At 40.6% G+C, this 19501-nt stretch overlaps 1 protein-coding gene across 4 annotated transcripts in view; it reads right to left on the bottom strand.

Annotated features, from left to right (window-relative positions):
- Positions 1 to 19501, bottom strand: part of FRMD4B (FERM domain containing 4B) — a 204598-nt gene that overhangs the window by 29243 nt on the left and 155854 nt on the right. For all 4 annotated transcript variants that reach the window (XM_072598701.1, XM_072598702.1, XM_072598704.1 and 1 more), the window contains exons 10-11: positions 15461 to 15518; positions 14226 to 14312 (exon numbers count right to left, since the gene is read on the bottom strand). In XM_072598701.1, coding sequence (XP_072454802.1) covers positions 14226 to 14312; positions 15461 to 15518 — 145 coding nt within the window. The remainder of the gene's footprint in view (positions 1 to 14225; positions 14313 to 15460; positions 15519 to 19501) is intronic.

Genomic DNA, 19501 nt, shown 5'->3' with positions numbered 1-19501 from the left:
TGATTTATTGGATAAAATTAAGTGATTAATTGGATAAAATTAATTAAAAATTATGATAAAAACTGGATACAATTAGGGTGAACACTTGTTGATAACCCCCTGAGACAATCTGCAACCACAAGCCAAGCAAATGCAACTGATTTTTATAGAATCAGGAAAGTGAAAGAAGTTTCCTTCTCTTCTACCGAAATCATAGTGACCAACATTTTTTGAGGCTGGGAGGAAATTTTAGCACCAAGGAGAATGAGAAAACACTGAGGAGCATAATTAAGTAGCTAGAGAGTAGATGAAAAGAGTTACAGAACTATATGAAATGGCTTTAAAACAGCCTAGCCTGGGGATGTAAATGCCCAGGATTTTCAAAAGAGGATTTAATTTCAAATCCTAACTCTGGCATTACTTGCCCAAAGGCACCTTTTTGGGACCTCCATTTCCTCATCTATAAATCAAAGGCGATGGACTAAATGAACTCTTAAGTTCCCTTCTACCTCTATATCCCACAATTCTAAGTTTATTTTGTAATGTTACCGTGGAAAGTAGCAAGGCAGGGATCAAGCTAACTTTGGAATCAGGACTAGCTAGCGATCCTGGGTTCAAGTCTAGCCTCTGATATATCTGATGTTGTGGCACTGGGCAAATCAGGCAAACAATACCCCAAGCAACTCTCAAAGACAGTTAGTGAACAGTTTAACAGTGGACCAACTTTCCTATTGGAAGTGCCCTATCTCAATAAAGTTATAGGTCCTGTTTTTAAAAGATGGAATGTGTAATTGTGTTATGTCTTTCTGTTGACTTCATCCTCAGATTTTCTTATACACTCTCCATGTAGGAGCGTGCTTTTCTATTTCTGTATAAGACATAGCTTAGGCAAGGAGGACAGGGTGGGGAAGGGCGGGAAATGAAAGCCAGACATCCAGATATTAAGTAGAGAACTCCCATCTGGTTCGAAAAGGGTAGGAATGTGCTTGGCAGACTAAACAATGCAGGTGAGGAAGTGTGTGACATTGACTGCCAAAGGGAACCTCCCTGAAGTAATGCAAGAACTGAGGAGAGTCCCTGACAGAAAGAGGTAAAAAGTCGTTTTTAAGCTGGATAAAAGCCAAGTGCACACCCCCTGCAGTTTAATACCTAGTTGTGTTGTGTGATGACAAAAGGGAAGTTTTAGTAGTGGCTTAGCTGAGGGAAAAAAAAAACTTACCAAGTTAACTATTAAATTGTAAATTCACCTGGAAATGACTAAATCTGAGGTGATCACAGCTGCATCATATGACTCACCTTGCTTGACCATATAATAGTGCCTCAGGGCAAAATAAAACTACCATTCATGCTTTTGTCCACTGGAGGAATGAAAGTGTCCCATCCTGTCCTGTCCTGTCCCTCCCTCCACCCTGTACTCCCTCCCATGCTGCTCTTAAACTTGTGCCAAAGTTATGGTTTACTTTGTTTTATGGAATACCTCAGTGAAAGTCACAGGATCAAAGACCTGAACGGGTCCAAGGGGAAGATAACGATAATAGTAGCTGCCACAGGATCAGAGATTTAGGAGTGGAAACATCTAGTTCAAAATCCTGATTCTGTCATGGAGTAAACTAAAGGCCAGGGAGGTTAAGCCATGGGTGGTGACCCTGTAGGTCCTCAAGTCCTCCAGGTCAAGACTGAACTTGGATTCCGTCAAAGGGCCACACTTGAGGACCTGTCTCTGAGCTAGACCATGATGACACAGATATTTGGGGGCAGACTCAGAACTTAGACTTGAGTCTCTGACTCTATCCATGACTCCATCCAAGGGACCATGCTTCCTCCCATTTCTGATAGAAGACTTTAAGATTTGCAAAATGCTTAACATACATGACTGCCTTTGATTCTCACAACAACCCTGAGGCCTAGATGCTACTATTATCCCTATGTTATAGATGAGGAAACCAGGCTCGGAAAGGTTTGGTGGCATACATACCCAGGGTCACATAATTGGTCATTCTAAGGTGGGATTTGAACCATCTCCTGACTTACTTGGCTTCCTTTATGTGCCTGCTAAAATCCTACCTTCTGCAAGAAGCCTTTTCTGATTCCTCTTAACACTGGTGACTTCCCTCTGTAGATTATGTCCAATTTATCCAGTTGCTATCTTGTTTGTACACAAGCATTTTTATATTGTTTCATTTGCTGTTGCCAACATTTTAAATACTTTGCTGATATAAAGAAACTTCCCAGAAGCAGATCAGTTTTGGAATTAGGGCATAGGCATTCTATATGCTATGAATTTCTTTTTGTTTTTTATAACCTTTGAATATATGCCTTTTCTTCTTTTTGGGGCATCACTATCACTAGCTTCTCTCCCTTACAACAAATAAATCTAGTTCAGCAAAACAAATTCACCCATTGATCGCATCTGAAAATGTCCAGTGTTTAGCCCAGCATCTATCCGAGCAGATGAAGGAAGCAGACTCTCAAGTCATTCCAGATGCTCCTCTCCTTTCCCTACACGCTGTTTTATCTGCCCATCTTTTTGTCCTCCTAATGAGACAAGGTGGCATACTGGGAAGAGGCCAGGCTCAACTATAACTTCAGAGGATGGGGGGAAGCCTGCTTCCTCCCTCTGACTGGGTGATGTGGAATGAGATGGAGATTTTCAGACACGACCAATAGGTGGATTTGTTTTGGTGGACTAGATTGTTTTTGTTATGATGGAGAGAGGCTGGTGATATGATGTCCCCAAAAGAAGAAAAATGTATCAAATTAAATCTATAAGTTGTAAAGAGAGGTTTGATGTAAACAAAACTTTCTGATGACTAGGTGCACCAATTGAAGCAGGCAGCCCTGAGGAGCGGTGTCCTGTGGTACAAAGTATTTTAGGGATAGGGGCAAAATGACGTCAGGTCCCTGTTCCAAAGAAATCTAAACTACTATGACGCTGCAATTCAATTTGAGGGGCAGTGTGGTGTAGTGGGCAGGGCACTGGACTCTGGAGTCAGGGAGACCAGATTCAAATTCCACTTTAGATACTTACTAGCTGTGTGACCCTGGGCTGTGTTTCTCTCTGTGTCTCAGTTTCCACATCTATAAAATGTAAGGGTTGAACTCAATGATCTTTTAAATACCTTCTAGCTCTAAATCTACGATCCTATAAAATCCCCCCAATAAAATTAGCACTACTAACAAACCTGCAGGAGCCTTTTCCTTGATGAAATGTTTTTGTTTGTTTTTTTGACATGAGAAAAGTTTAATTATACATTTTACAAACAGGACAAAGAGGAGAACCGTTGAGATTTTGCAGCCCAATATTCTTTCTTATTCAACCAATATCTTTTGTTCTTTATTTGGAGAGTAGGACTAAGTGACTTGACCAGAGTGTGCACCATTCATCCCCTTGTGGACTTTTCAAGCCATAAGAGAATCTGCATGTTTATCCTCTACTAAGTCCTTCAGGAGAAAGGGGGATATGACTACCTTTAGAACAATGACCAGGTAAGTAGCTTCCTGAAAGTCAAATGCAACCCATACCTTTAAGAAAAGGAAACAGGAATGATAATAAGTATGCGAGTAAATGTTACCCAATTCATTCGGCTATGGCCATAGAGGTTGGGGATACTGAGAACTCTAGTTTATAAAAACAGTTTTGTGGACAAGTTCACTATAACAAAGAGTCTCTTCTAATTCTAAAATGCCCGAGGGATGACAGAAGGATATCTAAAGTCTTAGGGGCAGCAAAATGGTGCAGTGGCTAGAGGGTCAGGCCTGGAGTCAGGAAGATCCGAGTTCAAATCCAGCCTCAGACACGTACTAACTGAATGACCCTGGGCAAGTCATTTAACCTTTGTTTGCCTCAGTTTCTTCATCTGCAGAATGGGGATAATAACAGCCCCTATCACCCAGGGCTGTTGTGAAGATCAAATGAAATAATAATTGCAAAGCACTTAGCACAGTCCCTGGCACATACGAAGCACTACATAAATGTTAGGGGCCATGAGTTCAAATCTTGCCCCAAACACTTATTAGCTGTGTGACCCTGGGCAAGTCACTTAATCCTTTTTTCCCTGAGTTTCCTCATCTATAAAATGAGCTGGAGAAGGAAATGGTAAACTCCTTCAGTATCTCTGCCAAGAAAACTCCAAATGGGGTCAGGGAGAGTCAGACATGACTGAAACAACTCAAAAACATTATTGTGATCATCACTGGCTGTGGAAAACAGGCCATGGAAGATGATAATATTAAAGACATTTTCTTCCTGCCTGTTATGCTTTGACGGGCATGTCTTACTATGACTGTTGTGTGTGGGAAATTTGGCCTTCTTCAGGGCTCAACACCTTACCTGGGGAATCAGAGCTCAGTACCTGAGCTTCTAGACTTCCATTTACCCGGTGACCCAAAGAACTGGGTTACTTTCTTACTCTTCTTTAGAAAAAAAATGGATTTAGGCAGACAGCTGAGTGATGTATCAGATAGACCCAGAAAGACTTTACGTCAGAGCTTGCCTTGGGATACTCATTAGCTTTCACTAACCTCTATCAGTCTCATTTTCTTCATCTGTAAAATGGGCATGATAATGGTACGCATCTCCTTAGATTGTCGCAACAATCTAATGAGATAACACTTGTAACTTTTAAACACTTCGAAACCCTGACAGCATATGTAAAAACTACTTATGTTATTAATTATGATTTGAAATAGTGAGTAAACATTATAAAACATACATCACAAATGCTCAAGTTTGAAAAATACAAACATTTTCTAGTTTACCAATAAGGTAAGCTCCAGTGGATATAAACAGAAACGGATCTGGAGCCAGAGAACCTGGGGTCGAGCCTGTCTCTTCATCTTTTTTTATCAATGTGACTGTACAAACTGCTTTAGTGTATGGACCTCAGTTTCCTCAGCTGTTGCATGAGGAAAAGAGGTTAAATGGTCTCCAAACTCTCTTCCAGTCCTAAATCTATAATCTCCTAGAAATTTTTCAAATACCATAAACACATATTATGGTATATTTCATATGGTGATATTGGAACACTATAAAGCTAACCTAGAAAAGATTAATGGAGCACTGACTATGGGATTAGGCCTTCACTGGATAAGATAAAGTAGGAGAGACGGTGATCATTAAGCAATCAACAATCTAGACAAAAACAAAACTTTTGTTTTGAGTGTTTGCCTGTTCCATATTAATCTGAAAGACATTACAACCCATCAGCAGAGAAGAAGAGGAGAAAAAAATACAGCAATTAGAAACAAGAACTTATATACCATTAAAAAACCCTACGAGGTTCCATAGGAGAGAAGGAATCCCATTTTTTTGGGAAGATGAATGGAGGAGTCATAAAGAGGGAGGCATCATTTGATCTGAGGATGTGACTCTCAAGTAGTCTTTACTGTGTGAGGACTCACGGGAGAGAGGGCACATTCAGGCTCAAGAAGCAACATGAGCAAAGGGGAAGGATTATTTAGTAATTTTTGAGTTACATCCATGGGATCAGACAGTGGGTGGGCTATTGCAACAATACAAGAGGCAATGAAGATTTGTTTTGATTGGATGATGTGATGATGATTCTCCCTCTTCATGGAGTGTTCACGGCCCTAGTTCTTGAAGGCAACACCAGTGGAATGCAAATGCTGGCCAAACTGGAAGGGCTATCTATATGGACTGGGATGTCTACATGGGAGGCTACATGTGGCCTCGAGGCTGTAGGTTTACTCCACTCCCCGATCCCTTAGAGTATTATTATAATCTGAACAGAAGCTGACAGAGGAGTTTGATTTTGGTCACCTTGAGTCTGTGGGACAAATGGGACGTTTAAGAGTAGAGTTCAGTGGCAGCTGGGAACACCGAATTGGAGCTTTAGACAGCGGTGAATGAGGAAGGGTATGGGGAAAGGGGGCAGGGAACCAAGAGAAACAGGTTCTCAAGTGTTGGAAATTTCTGTAGTCAAAATGACAGGTGACCTCAAAGGGCAGCAGAGACACACCTGGTATGTATGTATATCAGTCTATCATCAGCAGGACTTGTCCAAGAAGGGGAGAAAAAAAAGACATTGTCAAGGAGGGAAAATCACATAATAAGGAGACAAAAGATGGGCCAAGTGTGGTACTAATGGTGCTGAGGAATTAAAAAAATAGTCAAGACAAACATGCAGCTTGTTCAGTGAATTCTTTCTGAAGGATTCATGGTTAGAGCAGGGACAAGAATGCCAGAGAATGGGAGCACTGAGGTTACAAATACTATGTTCTAACTATCAAGAGGCACAGTGGATGGAATGGTGGACCTGTGGGTCAGGGAGATCTGAGTTCAAATTCTGCTCAGATACTTATTAGCTGTATGACCTTGGGTGTATCACTCAACCACTTTTAGCCTCAGTTTTCCTCATCTGTAAAATGAGGATAATAAATAACCCCTGCTTTCCAGGGTCACAGTGAGGATGGAAGGAGATAATGTATGTAAAGCAATTTGCATACCTAAAATTACCATAGAAATGCTTGCTATCATTATAATTAATTATAAGTATCCAAACAAAATATTTTCTTACCATCCTTTTAAGTAAGGGTTGCTAAAGACTATGTCATTTTTAATTTGCATATGTACCTTGGGGTGTTACGGGATATGAATGGACAGCACTAAAGGGTGTTCCCCGGATTCAAACAATTGAAATTTGAAGTCCTGGTTAGGACATCAAGGTTAAGTTGATTACTCCTAAGAGCTCTCTAAGAACAAGTATCTCCCTCCTCCCTCTATCTCCAATTAAAGCACCATTTGTTCCTAATATCAGCCCTGTGAAGAAGAAAGGACAGAGATTACTTTTTACTGCTTCTGTGGCCCTAGAAACAAGGGATCTATGTTAGAGGAGTCTGTCCTAGACCCTGGACTGCTGTGTGACCTTGGTGAATTGCTTAGCTTTTCTGATACCCATTTACCTCTCTAAATGAAAGACAATACGTTCTGCAAAGTGCTTTCTTTACCCCACCCTAGGACAAGTATGAATTATCTCCATTTTACAGAGCAGGAAATTGAGACTCATAAAACTCAAGTGACTTGCCCAAGGTCACACAGCTCTAAGTAACAGAACTGAGACTGCAGGCTAGGGTTTCTAAATAGAAGCTATTTTAAAATCATGGTCCTCATTTTACTGATAGGAAACCAGCTTAGAAGGGGTAAATGATTTGCTCCAAGTAACATGACTAGCTGAGTAAATGGCAAACCAAGGATATTGCCAACATGTACCAACGGCATCAGTAAAAGGAAGGATGTGAGTTACTGCAAAGCAGCGTGGCAAGATGGCTGGATCAGTAGTCAGAGGACAGGAGTTCACAGCTTTGCTTGGTTGCTCACTACTTGAAATAATTCAGTAACTGCCTTTCTGTTTCTGTCTTCTCCTTTGTAAAATGAGAGGGATGAAGCAGATGAGCTCCAAGACCTCTTCCAGCTTTAAATCTGTGAACCTATGATCCTTCTCTAACTATCTCTGTGATCTAAATAAAGTATATTAAATCACTCAGAAAACTCAGGTAGGAGAACTACACTTACCCCTTCCCGCCAACAGCTCTCAGTTGTTGCCCTGGGAACAGCTCTATCCTGGCCACAGGACTTTTTATCTTGTCCTTAGATCACTCTGGGGGTTCCAGTGACCCTTCTCCCAAATCCCTGCCTCACTGGGTACAGCATCTGTTCATTAACTACTGGATTTAGAAATAGTAACTGCGGGGTAGAGCTTTGTTAGCTGTGAGGACAATAGGGTGCCTGGCATATAGTAGGTACTTAATATTTGTTGACTTGAAATACTTGTTGAGGTTGATATCATTCATTCTTTCCCTGGCCTAGTATAGGTTGGATTTTCGATGATTTTAAGAATCAAAAGATTGGTATAAGTAGAGACATTCTCATAGTAAAATACTGAGTAATAGTTTAAAATAAAGACCCAACTCAAATGGCTCTTGTCATCTAGGAATGAATGACAGAAAGGAACCACACTAAGAATTTCAACAGCATACACTATGGTTCTATCTTGGAACAACCCTTCAACTGAGAATAAATTATAATTTTCAACGGTTCATTGGCATTAATCCCTCTCTTTCCTCCCTTTGTCTGGTCTTTATGTTACCTAATTTTAATAAGGAAAGTAAGAAACATGAAAGCTAATCCTGTTTGAGTGCCTCCATTAGGAATCTTACTGCATAGGAGTCAGCTAATTTGACCTTCCTTCTAGTCAATCAATTTGGCATGGTGATCTATATAGAGAGGCCATGAAATGGATTAGTCCCAGGATCTTCCCTTTTTTCCTAATTCTATCTTAATTGCCCTTTAAATTATGCATTCCTTTATTTCTCTAAGCTGGACCCAGTAGAGGTAATTATAGTTCTCAAAATGGCACAACATCTGGCATCCAAAATAAAGCCTAAAATGATTTGGGATCTCTTAAAGAGTAAGTGAAAAACCAAACCCACTGTCAAAGTTTTGTGGGAAAAGGAGAAGCCAAAAGAATATAAGAACAGAAACTCTATTGAAGAGCTGAAAAATAGGGTAGTACTGTGGCACAGGACAGAGAATACTTGGTGTAATGGGACATGGATTTTCCACTCATTTCTTAGCAAGTCACTTAACTTGTATTTTTCATCTATAAAATGGGAACATTCCTACTCAACCTTGTTCAGAGGCATTTTGCAGGATCCAGTGAGATAAGCACACTCATAAATGCTCACAGATCACACTGTCTAACCCCAGTGCTTTGCCAATCTGTTCTTATTAACTGTCAGTATGGTTTTAAAACATCTTGAATGTGACAGCTGACATCCACTCCATCCCTAAAGAAAATTCTCAATATGGCTGTTGCTACTGTTAGATAATAAATGTTTATAGATATTTATTGGTTATTCAGAGCAGTATGCTTCATATTTTGGTATCATGTATCTAATCTCTTAGGGAAGGTTTGTTTGCCTGTGGCTTCTCATAGAAAATATTTCATTTACTATAGTTTACTATAGGGTAGGATAGCAAGTATGGCAGGTGGAGAGCTGGCCTTGAATCCATGAAGACTTGGATTCATGCCCTGCTTCCAATGCAGACCATTCTGAGATGTGACTCGGATCAAGTCATCTCTCAGGGCTACAGGAAATTCTCCAAGATTTTAAGTAGCAGAGAAGCTACTGCCTTGCATTGATACAGGGAATTTCCTGTACTAGTGAAATCACAGTCAGCCCCCATTCCTCTCTCTCTTACTAAATCTAAGCAGCAAGCTTGCTTTATCCTTACTTTACCCACTGAAATTTGAGACACTGAAGCTTATGGTTCCCTATGTGAATTAGGGAGAGAGAGAGGAAAAGGAAGTAGGAGAGGAAGGAGGGAGGGGGAGAAAAGGAGGGAGACAGAGAGAGAGCTATAAATTCTCTAAATTGATGACAATACTTCTCTTTGCAATGTGTAAGAATGAAATCATACGTCTAGTCTCTATCCCTTTCCCTAAGTGGTGAGGAAAGGTTTTCTTGCTATACCAGAAATAACTCAAAGAAATAAGTATTGAAGATGTAGTGGGACAATGATCAGGGAATCATGTCAATTGCATGTCCCCAGTCCATAGATTTCACCCACTCTTGACTCTCCTAGACTTTTCTCTACAATGCCTCCATGCCTGGTACCGATTTCAATGCGTAATCGTTGTACGTGGTGGTGGCTGTGGCGGTGACGGCAGCGGTGGAGGGGTGTGTGTGTGTGTGTGTGTGTGTGTGTGTGTGTTTTCAGTACCAAAATTGGTTTATAATTTTCATCACATCATTACTGCATTAAATGATTTTGTTCACCATGCAGTTTAAAAGGTAACAGAGCAGCAACGTATTCACCAGTGGCGTATGGATACTCACTTATCTCTTGTGCATTGAGAACTGTGAGCCTACAATTCACAGCGCACTCGTATTGTCTGTATATTTCTGAAAGCCAACTTGTGTGTTTTCTTTAGAGTGTTTCAGTACTAACAGTACTGTCACTCAAGTAGGCACAAGGGGAGCGGGTGGACAGGTGAAGTTGCCATGAGTAAATCACATGATATGGCATGCTTTTCATGCTACACTGTAAGTTCATGTGCCAGCAATAGAGTTTAGCAATAAATGATTTTTAAGTAATACTGGCACATTTTAAAAAAAAGCTTCACATAATGGTTGCACTCCACTTTTTGGCAAAGAAGTTTGGAATGAAATCTACGATGATCATACAGTGAAATACATGCCTTCATCTCTCCCCTACCTCCCCTTTTCAGCTCCTTTTTCGGTATTGCCCCTCCCCATTAGAGGGTCAGAGACTGTCCCCCTCTTTTTGTTTTAATAAATACTGACTTGACCACTTATTATTACTGAAATTAAGACAAAAGAAGCTCATGTAAGATAATATGATTATGACCTTGTTTTAATGGAATGACACTCCGAAAGGGAATTTGGGAAACTGGGCAAGACTGAAAACAAAATGCAGGTGCTTCTTATTTTTGGCCTCTGTATCTAGACTTCAGAGCAGACGTGCAGGCCTGGTGGTGAGAGCTATCAAGAAATACTGACCAGCTTACTGAGTGTTTCTGATACTACTATCACAAGTGTCTAACAGTGCCAAGAATTTTTTTAAAAAGACTTACTATTCACAAGCAAAAGAGGAGGTGGTATTATTAGTGAGAATATTTTCTCTGTAGATAATAAAATGAGGTTGTTGGGTTAATGAATGATTATTTATGAAGAAAGATTTCTAAAGGTTTTGAGTTTGTTTGGTTTTTTTTGCAATCTGCCGATCAGTAAAACTGCTTTCTTCTCTTCTCCTGTTCCTACCAGTTGTAATCAGGCCTGGAAGTCAAGAACACTCATCTAGTGAGTTCCAATCTGGCCTCGGATGCTTACTAGCAGGGTGACTTTGGGCAAGTGACTTAACCCTGCTTGCCTCAGTTTCCTTATCTGTAAAATGAGCTGGAGAAGGAAATGGCAAACCACTCCAGTATCTTTGCCAAGGAAACCCCAAATGGGGTCACAGAGAGTGGGACACAACAGAAAAATGACTGAACAACAAAATAGGCATGTGTACATGTACGTCGCTTTTGATCTGTGAAACAACCCTGTGAGATAGATGCTGTTTTTTTCTCTCCAGTTTCATAGATGAGGAAATTAAGGCAGGCAGAGGTTTTTAAGTGACTGGCCCAACATCACACAGCATACAAATATCTGAGACAGGATTTGAACTCAGTCTTTCATTCTAAGATGCTGGGCAGCGAGGTGGTGCAGTGGATAGACTGCCAGGCTGATAGACTTCAGGAAGACTCACCTTCCTGCATTCCAATCTGGCCTCACACACTTATACTAGCTGTGTGACCTTGGGCAAGTCATGTCAGAGTCAGACATGAAAGAAAAGTGACTGAACACAACAACTTCATTGTAAGAAAATCACAGATTTCTGCATAATTACTTTTTCAAATGAAAACTAGGAATTGGGAGGAGAGAGACATTGATAATTCATTTTTAAAAATCTAGGTCAAGCCTATGTAAAGAAATCCTGACATACAGAAGAGGTAATTAGGGGGTGGGGTGAGGTGGGACAGTTGTTTGCATCCCAAAGGATTCTTGGCTTTAGAGAATTCTCTTCAATATCCATCTCCCCCAGTCCACACAAGGTGGGATTTGCTCCCAGCACTTAGCGTGGGGCCTGGCACAGAGCAGGTGCTTAATAAATGCTTATTGATTTATTTATAGAAGAGTCTCACGTGCAACTTTTTATAACAGTTCTACTTTGTAAATAATGGAACATCCAAGGGTAGTCTTAAGCCTTCTGAAAACTGACCTGGTATGGTTCTGATGCAAATCCATTTTGCTCATTGGGCTTTCCTACCCAAACTGCTAAACATCTGAAGAGCACAAGTTCCCGGCAGCTTCTTTAAAAAGGGTAGAATTAGGCCTCCTGGAAGATGCTTCATTATTTATTTTGATCATTACTGATAAGAGGTAACCCAGTCTCCATAGGTCATCATCCAAGAGACTTGGGTTTCAGTCTCAGGGTTGCTCCAGTCTGTCTATGGCCCCAGGCAAGTCCCTTGTCTCCTTCGTCTTGGTTTCACAACCCTAATATATGGGTTATGTTGATTTTTATAACTTGGAGGTAGATCGAAAGGAGTGATTGATGGGGTTGGTAATGCTTTGAAGACGAAAAGTGCTGAGTCTGATGACTAGGTTGGCTTTATGAAGGACCTGGCTCTTTTTCTAATACTCATGAAAGCAGGGTCTAAGTGAGAGGTATGACACAAGGCCCTGGTGTCAGATTCTGATAACACAGCAGGTCTGTTATTATATGGCTTTCTGATACTTCAGTCACATTGTCTGATGACAGGGAATTATACTCAAGGATGACAGGGAATTATACTCAAGGATGACGGTAGATGCAGGGCAGATCTCTGCTTTCCCTGTCACCCCTCTCCAATCCTTCTATCACCCCTCTCCAATCCTTCCATCACAATGCTGACAAACTGAAAATGCTAAAACACTGATCAGAGTTTGTTAGACAAGTTCAATGGCTCCCTATTGTCCCTAAGACAAAGAACAAAAACCACAGCTTTAAGGGCCTCACAGCACCTGGCACATAGTGGGCACTGATTAATGCTTATTGACTAACTGATAATCTGTCTCCATCCTAGCATGGTAGAGTGGAATGAGCACTCATTCTGTAATCTGTGATCCTGGTTCAAATCCTGTTTCTGATCCTTGGGAATACCTTGGAAAAGATGGTTTCCTCATCTGTAAAATGAGAGGACTGAACTTGCTAGCATCTGGAGTCTCTTCAGGTCACATTTTACGTTCCCCTATTTTACACACTGCTGCAGTCAAACTGGCCTATTGACTCCTTCCAGAGCACAACACTTGACTGGAGCCAGATGCATAAATAAGGGTGGGGGGTAGAAGAGAAGGGAATATTTATTAAGCACCTACTAGGTGCCAGGCACTGCTCTAAGAGCTTCATAAATATTCTCTCAGTCAGTCTCTATCTGAGATTTAACTCTTGTGTGGTCTTTGGCCAATCTCTGGGCCTTAATTTCCTCATCTGTAAATGGAGGGGCTGAATTTGAAGGTCCCTAAGGTCTAGTTTAAATCTGTGCCACCGTGATGCCACCTGGGCAGAGGGTCCTCCATCTCTAGAACACACTCCCCCTTTTCCCCATTTCATAAAACCTCTGTCTTCCTCTAAGTCACAGCTCCAGTCCCTTCTCCACGAGGCCTTCCCTGATCTCCTGCACTGTTCACTCTCTCTTCCTCCTGAAACAGCTTCATAGTATTTTGAATAGATTTCACACTGACCTCTGTCTATAAACATGTTATACCCCTCCCCCACCAAGAAAATACTTGCTCCTTGAGATCAGGAACAGTCTTGTTTTTTGTATCTGTAGCATACAGCACATAGTAGGCCCTCTAATATATGTTAAGCAGCACTGAACTGTGTTTGTGTCAAAATGAAGCCAAGGCGGCTGATGCCAGCCTACTCTTCCATCTCACTGGCAGTTTATTCCTTTCCATTGGCTCTTACTGGGTAATGATGATTGGCCAATGAGGTGTAGGCACAGCCAGGGTGAAGCAGGTTTGTTACTCATATGGTGAGTTAAGAACTATTTCCTTTTTTATAGCTCAAGTGCATGAGTGAGAAAACAATCTTCCCCATAATTACCCTGGAAGGTGGGCACTGTGGGCATTTTTAACTACTCTCCAGGTGGGGATAATAAGGTCACAAATGAGGGGACTTGCTTGGGACCACACACCAAGGCTCGTTGTTTTTCACACTATCACTGGGGATCCTTTCCTGGCAGTGGTTTACTTTTAAAAATTCCATCTTAATTTCAATAGAGTTCTGTGTTTACAAACATTAGGCTGAAAAGGGCAGACAGGCTTCCCCACACCGCTGCCACAAAACGGGGCACTATTTTATACCTGCCTCATGTTACCTCTGAATCCATGCCTTTAACATACCATAGGATTCTAAGATCCGGGCCTGCGAGGTAGTGGGGCCAGCCTCATTTTATAGCTGAGGAGACAAAGGCCAGAAGGAATCATGTGACGTGTCCAAAGTCACACAAATAGGAAGCACTCAAGGTGGGATTTGAACCCAGGTCCTGTTCCCCTGTACCATGGAGGAACTGAAGGCCCAGAAAACAGAGCCCTCTGTGTGTCTTCCCCTTCTTGTAAAGTTCAAAGGATCTTAGCAAATTTTTTTCTCAAAATCATTCAAAACAACCCAGGCTTACCTTTCGAGGCTTCACTTTATCTTGTAAATCATACTGGCCAATCCCTTTATAGCTGATCCCGAGCCACCAAGGAATCCCTTGTTTGTCCTACAAAATGGAGGGGAAAACACAAAACTATGAGGAGCGACTAAAGCCAATCCTTTGGAGATGGAGCCATCGCAAGCTGCTCCATCGACTGCTTGGAAATACAGGAAACAAATCTGTTCTTTTAGAGTTTTCTGAGACAATGATAATGCAGCAGTCTGCCTTTACATGGTGGTTTAAGGGTTAGAAAGCACTTGACAAATACCATCTCATCCCATTTTAGTCCCCCAGTAACCTGTTAATGCTCTTATTATAATAATAACATTGTTATTATTATTTTGGCCAAACAGAGATGAAATGTTCAGCAATTCAACAGAGAATTAATCTGGAGGATAGAATCCCTTTGGCTCCTTCCTTTCTCATGCAGAGAGAATATGGTAGGTGTTTAATGAAGGATGTACAAAACCTAGTGTTGGATGTTAGGTCAACCACAAGCAGGGTGTACTGGAGCAAGCTCCAACCAGCTTGGGGGAGTTGATCATTAAATTTCAGTGTCAGCATCTTCACCTCCGTAGTAAGCAAAGGCTAGAAAACAGGGTTTGATTTATTGTTTTGCTGATTGCCTAGACTTTAGAAAGTCCTAGACTTGGAGACAATGCATTAAACTTTAATTAAAGCTAAGTAAATTTAAAGGTATGTCATGCATACATTTTTTTGGAGTCAGTTGTTAAACATTTCCCAGCACACCTCTGACAAGTTAAATATGATAGGGTCACAACCTTCAGGAAGATTACAAGCTAGTAGGCAAGCCTCAATACAAACAAAAACCAGTTACTCTTTATCAACCAGAAAGGATTATTCTCTGATAAAGCCAGGTAAAACAGGCATTAGTTTCTACCTCGTGGTCTATAAATCTTAACAAATTATCCATGGACATAAAATCCATGGACATCTATGAAGAATTTACCAGAAGAGGCATTAGGTAATGACAATTCATTTACATTAAACTGAAAACTATTTTTATAACCGGAAACACTCAGAACATATTGTTTTAACACAACATTTCCTGGGAGTTGGGCTATTTCTTTTAACAGTTCTTAATAAATTTAAAAAAACCAAACCAACAGCTGGGATTCTGACATTTGTAAAACTACCATGCAGTTTAGTAACTTAGGAAAGTTATGTATAAAATTTTGTCAAAATATACTTACCTTCACTCCATAGTAGTGGACTCCATAAGTAGGCAGAGCTTCTACTATCTTCATATACCTGCAAAAAATCAGTATATTTCATTATTTTTGTAGAAATTAATTCTATTAGAGAAATAAAAGTAAAATTACGCTAAGTGACCAAAGAAAGGTATAAATGACATCGGGATGTGATATTCCATGGCCAGCTTTCCTGGGCATATTTTATCAGACCCTACAGATGTGCCAGCTGCCATGACTAACGTCTCTTGCCCAAGTTGTAATAAAATAAAACTTTCCGGTTAGCAATGTATTTTGGCTTATCGAAATTTCAGGAAGTTGAGAACAAAACTTCCATTTCAAAAAGACCTTTAGAAATGTTCTTTTGACGTATCAAGGAAAGGGCTGTTTTATCAAAAACATGGGATATCTCTGGTATAGAAAATTTTCCCATTATAAACCCAAAAGACAACCAGTTCTTGGTGATGGTGTGATTATGACTGAACAAAGCACAGAAGTATTAATAAAAGTACTGTGCAGTATTTATGCCGTTAACAGATTTCAATTTGTAGCGCCACGTTCCCAGTGACCAAAAGCCACCATGTCCCATGTAGCAACTCTCAGATTTTGTTTTTACTCAAAGTGAAAAGTGCTTTACAAATTCCTCATAGTGCCCAGCACAAGGCAGTACTAAAAACTTTAGATGATACAAAAATGAGCAAAGGAACTCTGTTGGCACGGAGGTGTTTTGTTCCGGCAGCATTAGATCAGACAGGCTTTGAGGTGTCTTATAACTTGGGTAATCTGATGACGCAATCTCTGCTTTTGAGGTTTTATAACAGCGAGGGAGGATAAAACCAGCACGTCAATAACTGTAACACACATTAATAAAATGGTAAATTCGATGAGAGGCATAAATAATGTGCTCCAGGGATTAGGCTAGGGCAGGAGCACATCTGGTTAGTGATGGAGGTAGAACATGTGGCAGGCTCTCCAGGATGAGAAGGATTCTGACAGACAAAAATGAGGTGGTGGTCTTCCAGCTGGAGGGAACTAGAAGAGAGAACGTGAGTCAGGAAGTGACCACGGGGAGATGAGAACCTCACCATGAATAAAACTTTAAGGGGTTATTCTATCACTATTTAGTAAGAAGCCCTTGAAAAGGGCACTGAAAGGCCCAGGGCTCTGACACTACCGATATGACCTTGGACAAGGCTCTCTCCTTGGCAGCCTTCGTTTTTTTCTTCTTTACAATGAAAAGAATAAGACTAGATGATAAAATCTCTTATGATTTTATAGCTTGTGATCGTTTAACTTTAGGTTTGGAAATATTCATGACTTTATTCAACAAACATTTATTGAACATCTACCATGTGAAAGGCATGGCACTATGACTCTCAGTTTCCTCATCTTAAAACGTAACAATAACAATAATACCTCCCAGGGTGCTGAGGAGGAAATGAGGTCATATTTGCAAGCATTTTATAGAGCACCAAGCAGTCTGTATCATTATTGCCGCTGTCATGATACTAGTTTTCAATAACTGGGGAATGATAATGGTGCCAACCTTAGCTCATCTAGCGGACTTGAAAAGCTCATTTTAAACATTTTAATTTATTCAAAATCCAAGCACAGAATTCACAAGGACTACCAGGGTGGGGTGCCTGTTTTTATAAAAATGGATTTCTTGGTGTATCATTGTGGGTTTTATAAGAATAGCAAAGGAAGGGAATTCAAGAGATGGGCCTCCTCCAAATCAAACATCCTCCCTTGACTTCCCTCAGGTCCAGGCTAAGTAGCCTATCCAAGCATAAAGAGCTCTTTGAAATTGTCTTCACAGTCATTTGGAAATTTGTACTTTCTTTCTCCTCTCCCCAACAACCAGCCCTTGTGACAGAGACTTAAGAAGAGAAAAAAAACAAACCATGAACTCAACAAACTAATCAAAATATGGACTATTTCTGATAGTATACACAATCCTCTCCGCCCATCGCCACTGTCTGCTCCTAACTTCAGCCCAGCAGGAAGGGAGACTGTGTTCTCTCATCTCCTCTCTGGACCCAAGTTTGGTCATTATGCCGATGGCGTGGTTTGCTTTTTGATCCAAATATTTAAGAATGCCTGCCTTCAGCGTTCCATTTTGCCCTTGAAACACTATAATCCCCAAACTAATGAAACTCACCATCAGAGAAAATGCCCATTCTATTGACAGGGAAAAATGAGTTATTCTCAGATACTTCTGACTACATGTGATCCTCTCCCTCAACTAAAAGGAGCTTCAGGTTTGATCAAAGTTTATATTGCCTGGGTAGTAGACACACTTAAGAAATGATGCTTGAAAGATGAAAAGGGCCTCTGAGGCTATTACATGGAAAGGTAAGTAATCTGATACTGAGATTTAAAAATGACATCCTTATGGGGTACTCATTTTAACTGTCATTATGGATAAGAAGTTCTTCTAAATCACTTTTTGGTTCTGCCTAAAAAGACCGATCTCACAGCTATCTCTATCTGGGGGTGGAAGGGCTAACCTCTGAGTTCAATAGTGTGAGGAAATCTCTGTGGAAAATTCCCCCACTGATGTTAATCAACAATTCCCTTATAATCCCAAATCTTGGAGAATGTTCTCAAGTAGCCATCCCACTTTTAAGTATCTGAGGCAGGAGGCGATCTGAGGTCTTCTCTAACAGGTGACTGTCCCATTCTGCTGTCTTTGAAGTAGAGACGAACAACAACTGCTTCCTTACCAAAACCAGTGCATATACAGCTCACGAATGGTGACCCACAAGACAGGGCTCTCCTGGATCCAAAGACTTGTCAAAATAACAACTATTAGAGGATCACAGACTTCAGCTGGAAGAGATCCAGAACCCCTGATTTTACAGATGATCTTGAGAAGTAAAAGAGGCTGGAGATGTTCTGCTATGAGACCTTGGGTTAGATAATTAAGGATGAAGAGGGGTAGGATGGTATATTGGAAAGATTATTGAATAACAAAATTCTTCTGACTGAAGGAACAGAAAATCAAGAATCTCCAAGGGAATAAAAATAAAATGAGGGAGAAGAACGGGGTTTAGCAGCACTGTATGTCAAACTATACAACAAAACAGTATTCATAAAAACTATTTGGTACTGGTAACAAATGGAAAAACTGATCATTGAAACGGGTTGGGTACACAAGATGCAGAAGCAATCAAACATGGTAATATAGTGTTTCAAATAAGAGGACAAAAATTACAGAAGTAAGGAAAATACTGCCAAGAAAACTGGAAGGCAGTCTGGAAGAAATAAGGTTAAGATCAACAAATCATCCCATATTCCCTATAAACACCAGTTGCATACATCTAGGTGGCTAGGTGGTACAGTGGATAGAGGGTAGGAGACTTGGGAGTCTGGAAGACCTGAGTTCAAATTCAGTCTAAGAAACTTATATTTAGCTGTGATTCTGGGTATCACTTAATTTCTCTCAGCCTTAGATTCCTCATCTTTAAAATGGGGGTAACAAGAGTTCCTACATCCAAAGGAAACAGGCAGGTAAGTGGGGCAGTGGATAGAGTGCTAAGCCTGAAATCAGGAAGACCTGAGCTAAAATCTGGCCCTCAGACAGTAGCTGTGTGACTCTGGGCAAGTCACTTCACCTTGTTTGCCTCAGTTTCCTCATCAGTACAATGAGCTGGAGAATGAAATGGCAAACTACTCCAATAGCTTCACCAAGAAAACCTTGAATGAGGTCACAAAATATCAGACATGACTGAAATGACAACCTCAAAGAGCTGCTATAAGGATCAAATGAGGTAACATAAAACGATAGTATAGAAAGAAACACTGTAAATGATAGCTATTATTGCTGTTGTTGTTAAAAATGCCCCAAATTACTAATAAGAAGATGAATGCATATTAAAATAACTCAAGAAGTCCTACCTCACATCCATAAAATTGGCAAAGTCAACAACAAAGAAAAAAGACAACTGTTGGAGGGAATGTGGGAAGACACACACCAATGTGCCTACTGTTGGTGCATCTGTGAAGGACTTACTTCTATGTACAAAAATATTTATAGCAGCA

This window comes from Notamacropus eugenii, chromosome 3, assembly GCF_028372415.1.
Source record: "Notamacropus eugenii isolate mMacEug1 chromosome 3, mMacEug1.pri_v2, whole genome shotgun sequence".
Classification (NCBI taxonomy): Eukaryota; Metazoa; Chordata; class Mammalia; order Diprotodontia; family Macropodidae; genus Notamacropus; species Notamacropus eugenii.
This window is presented reverse-complemented; position numbering and strand designations above follow the sequence as displayed.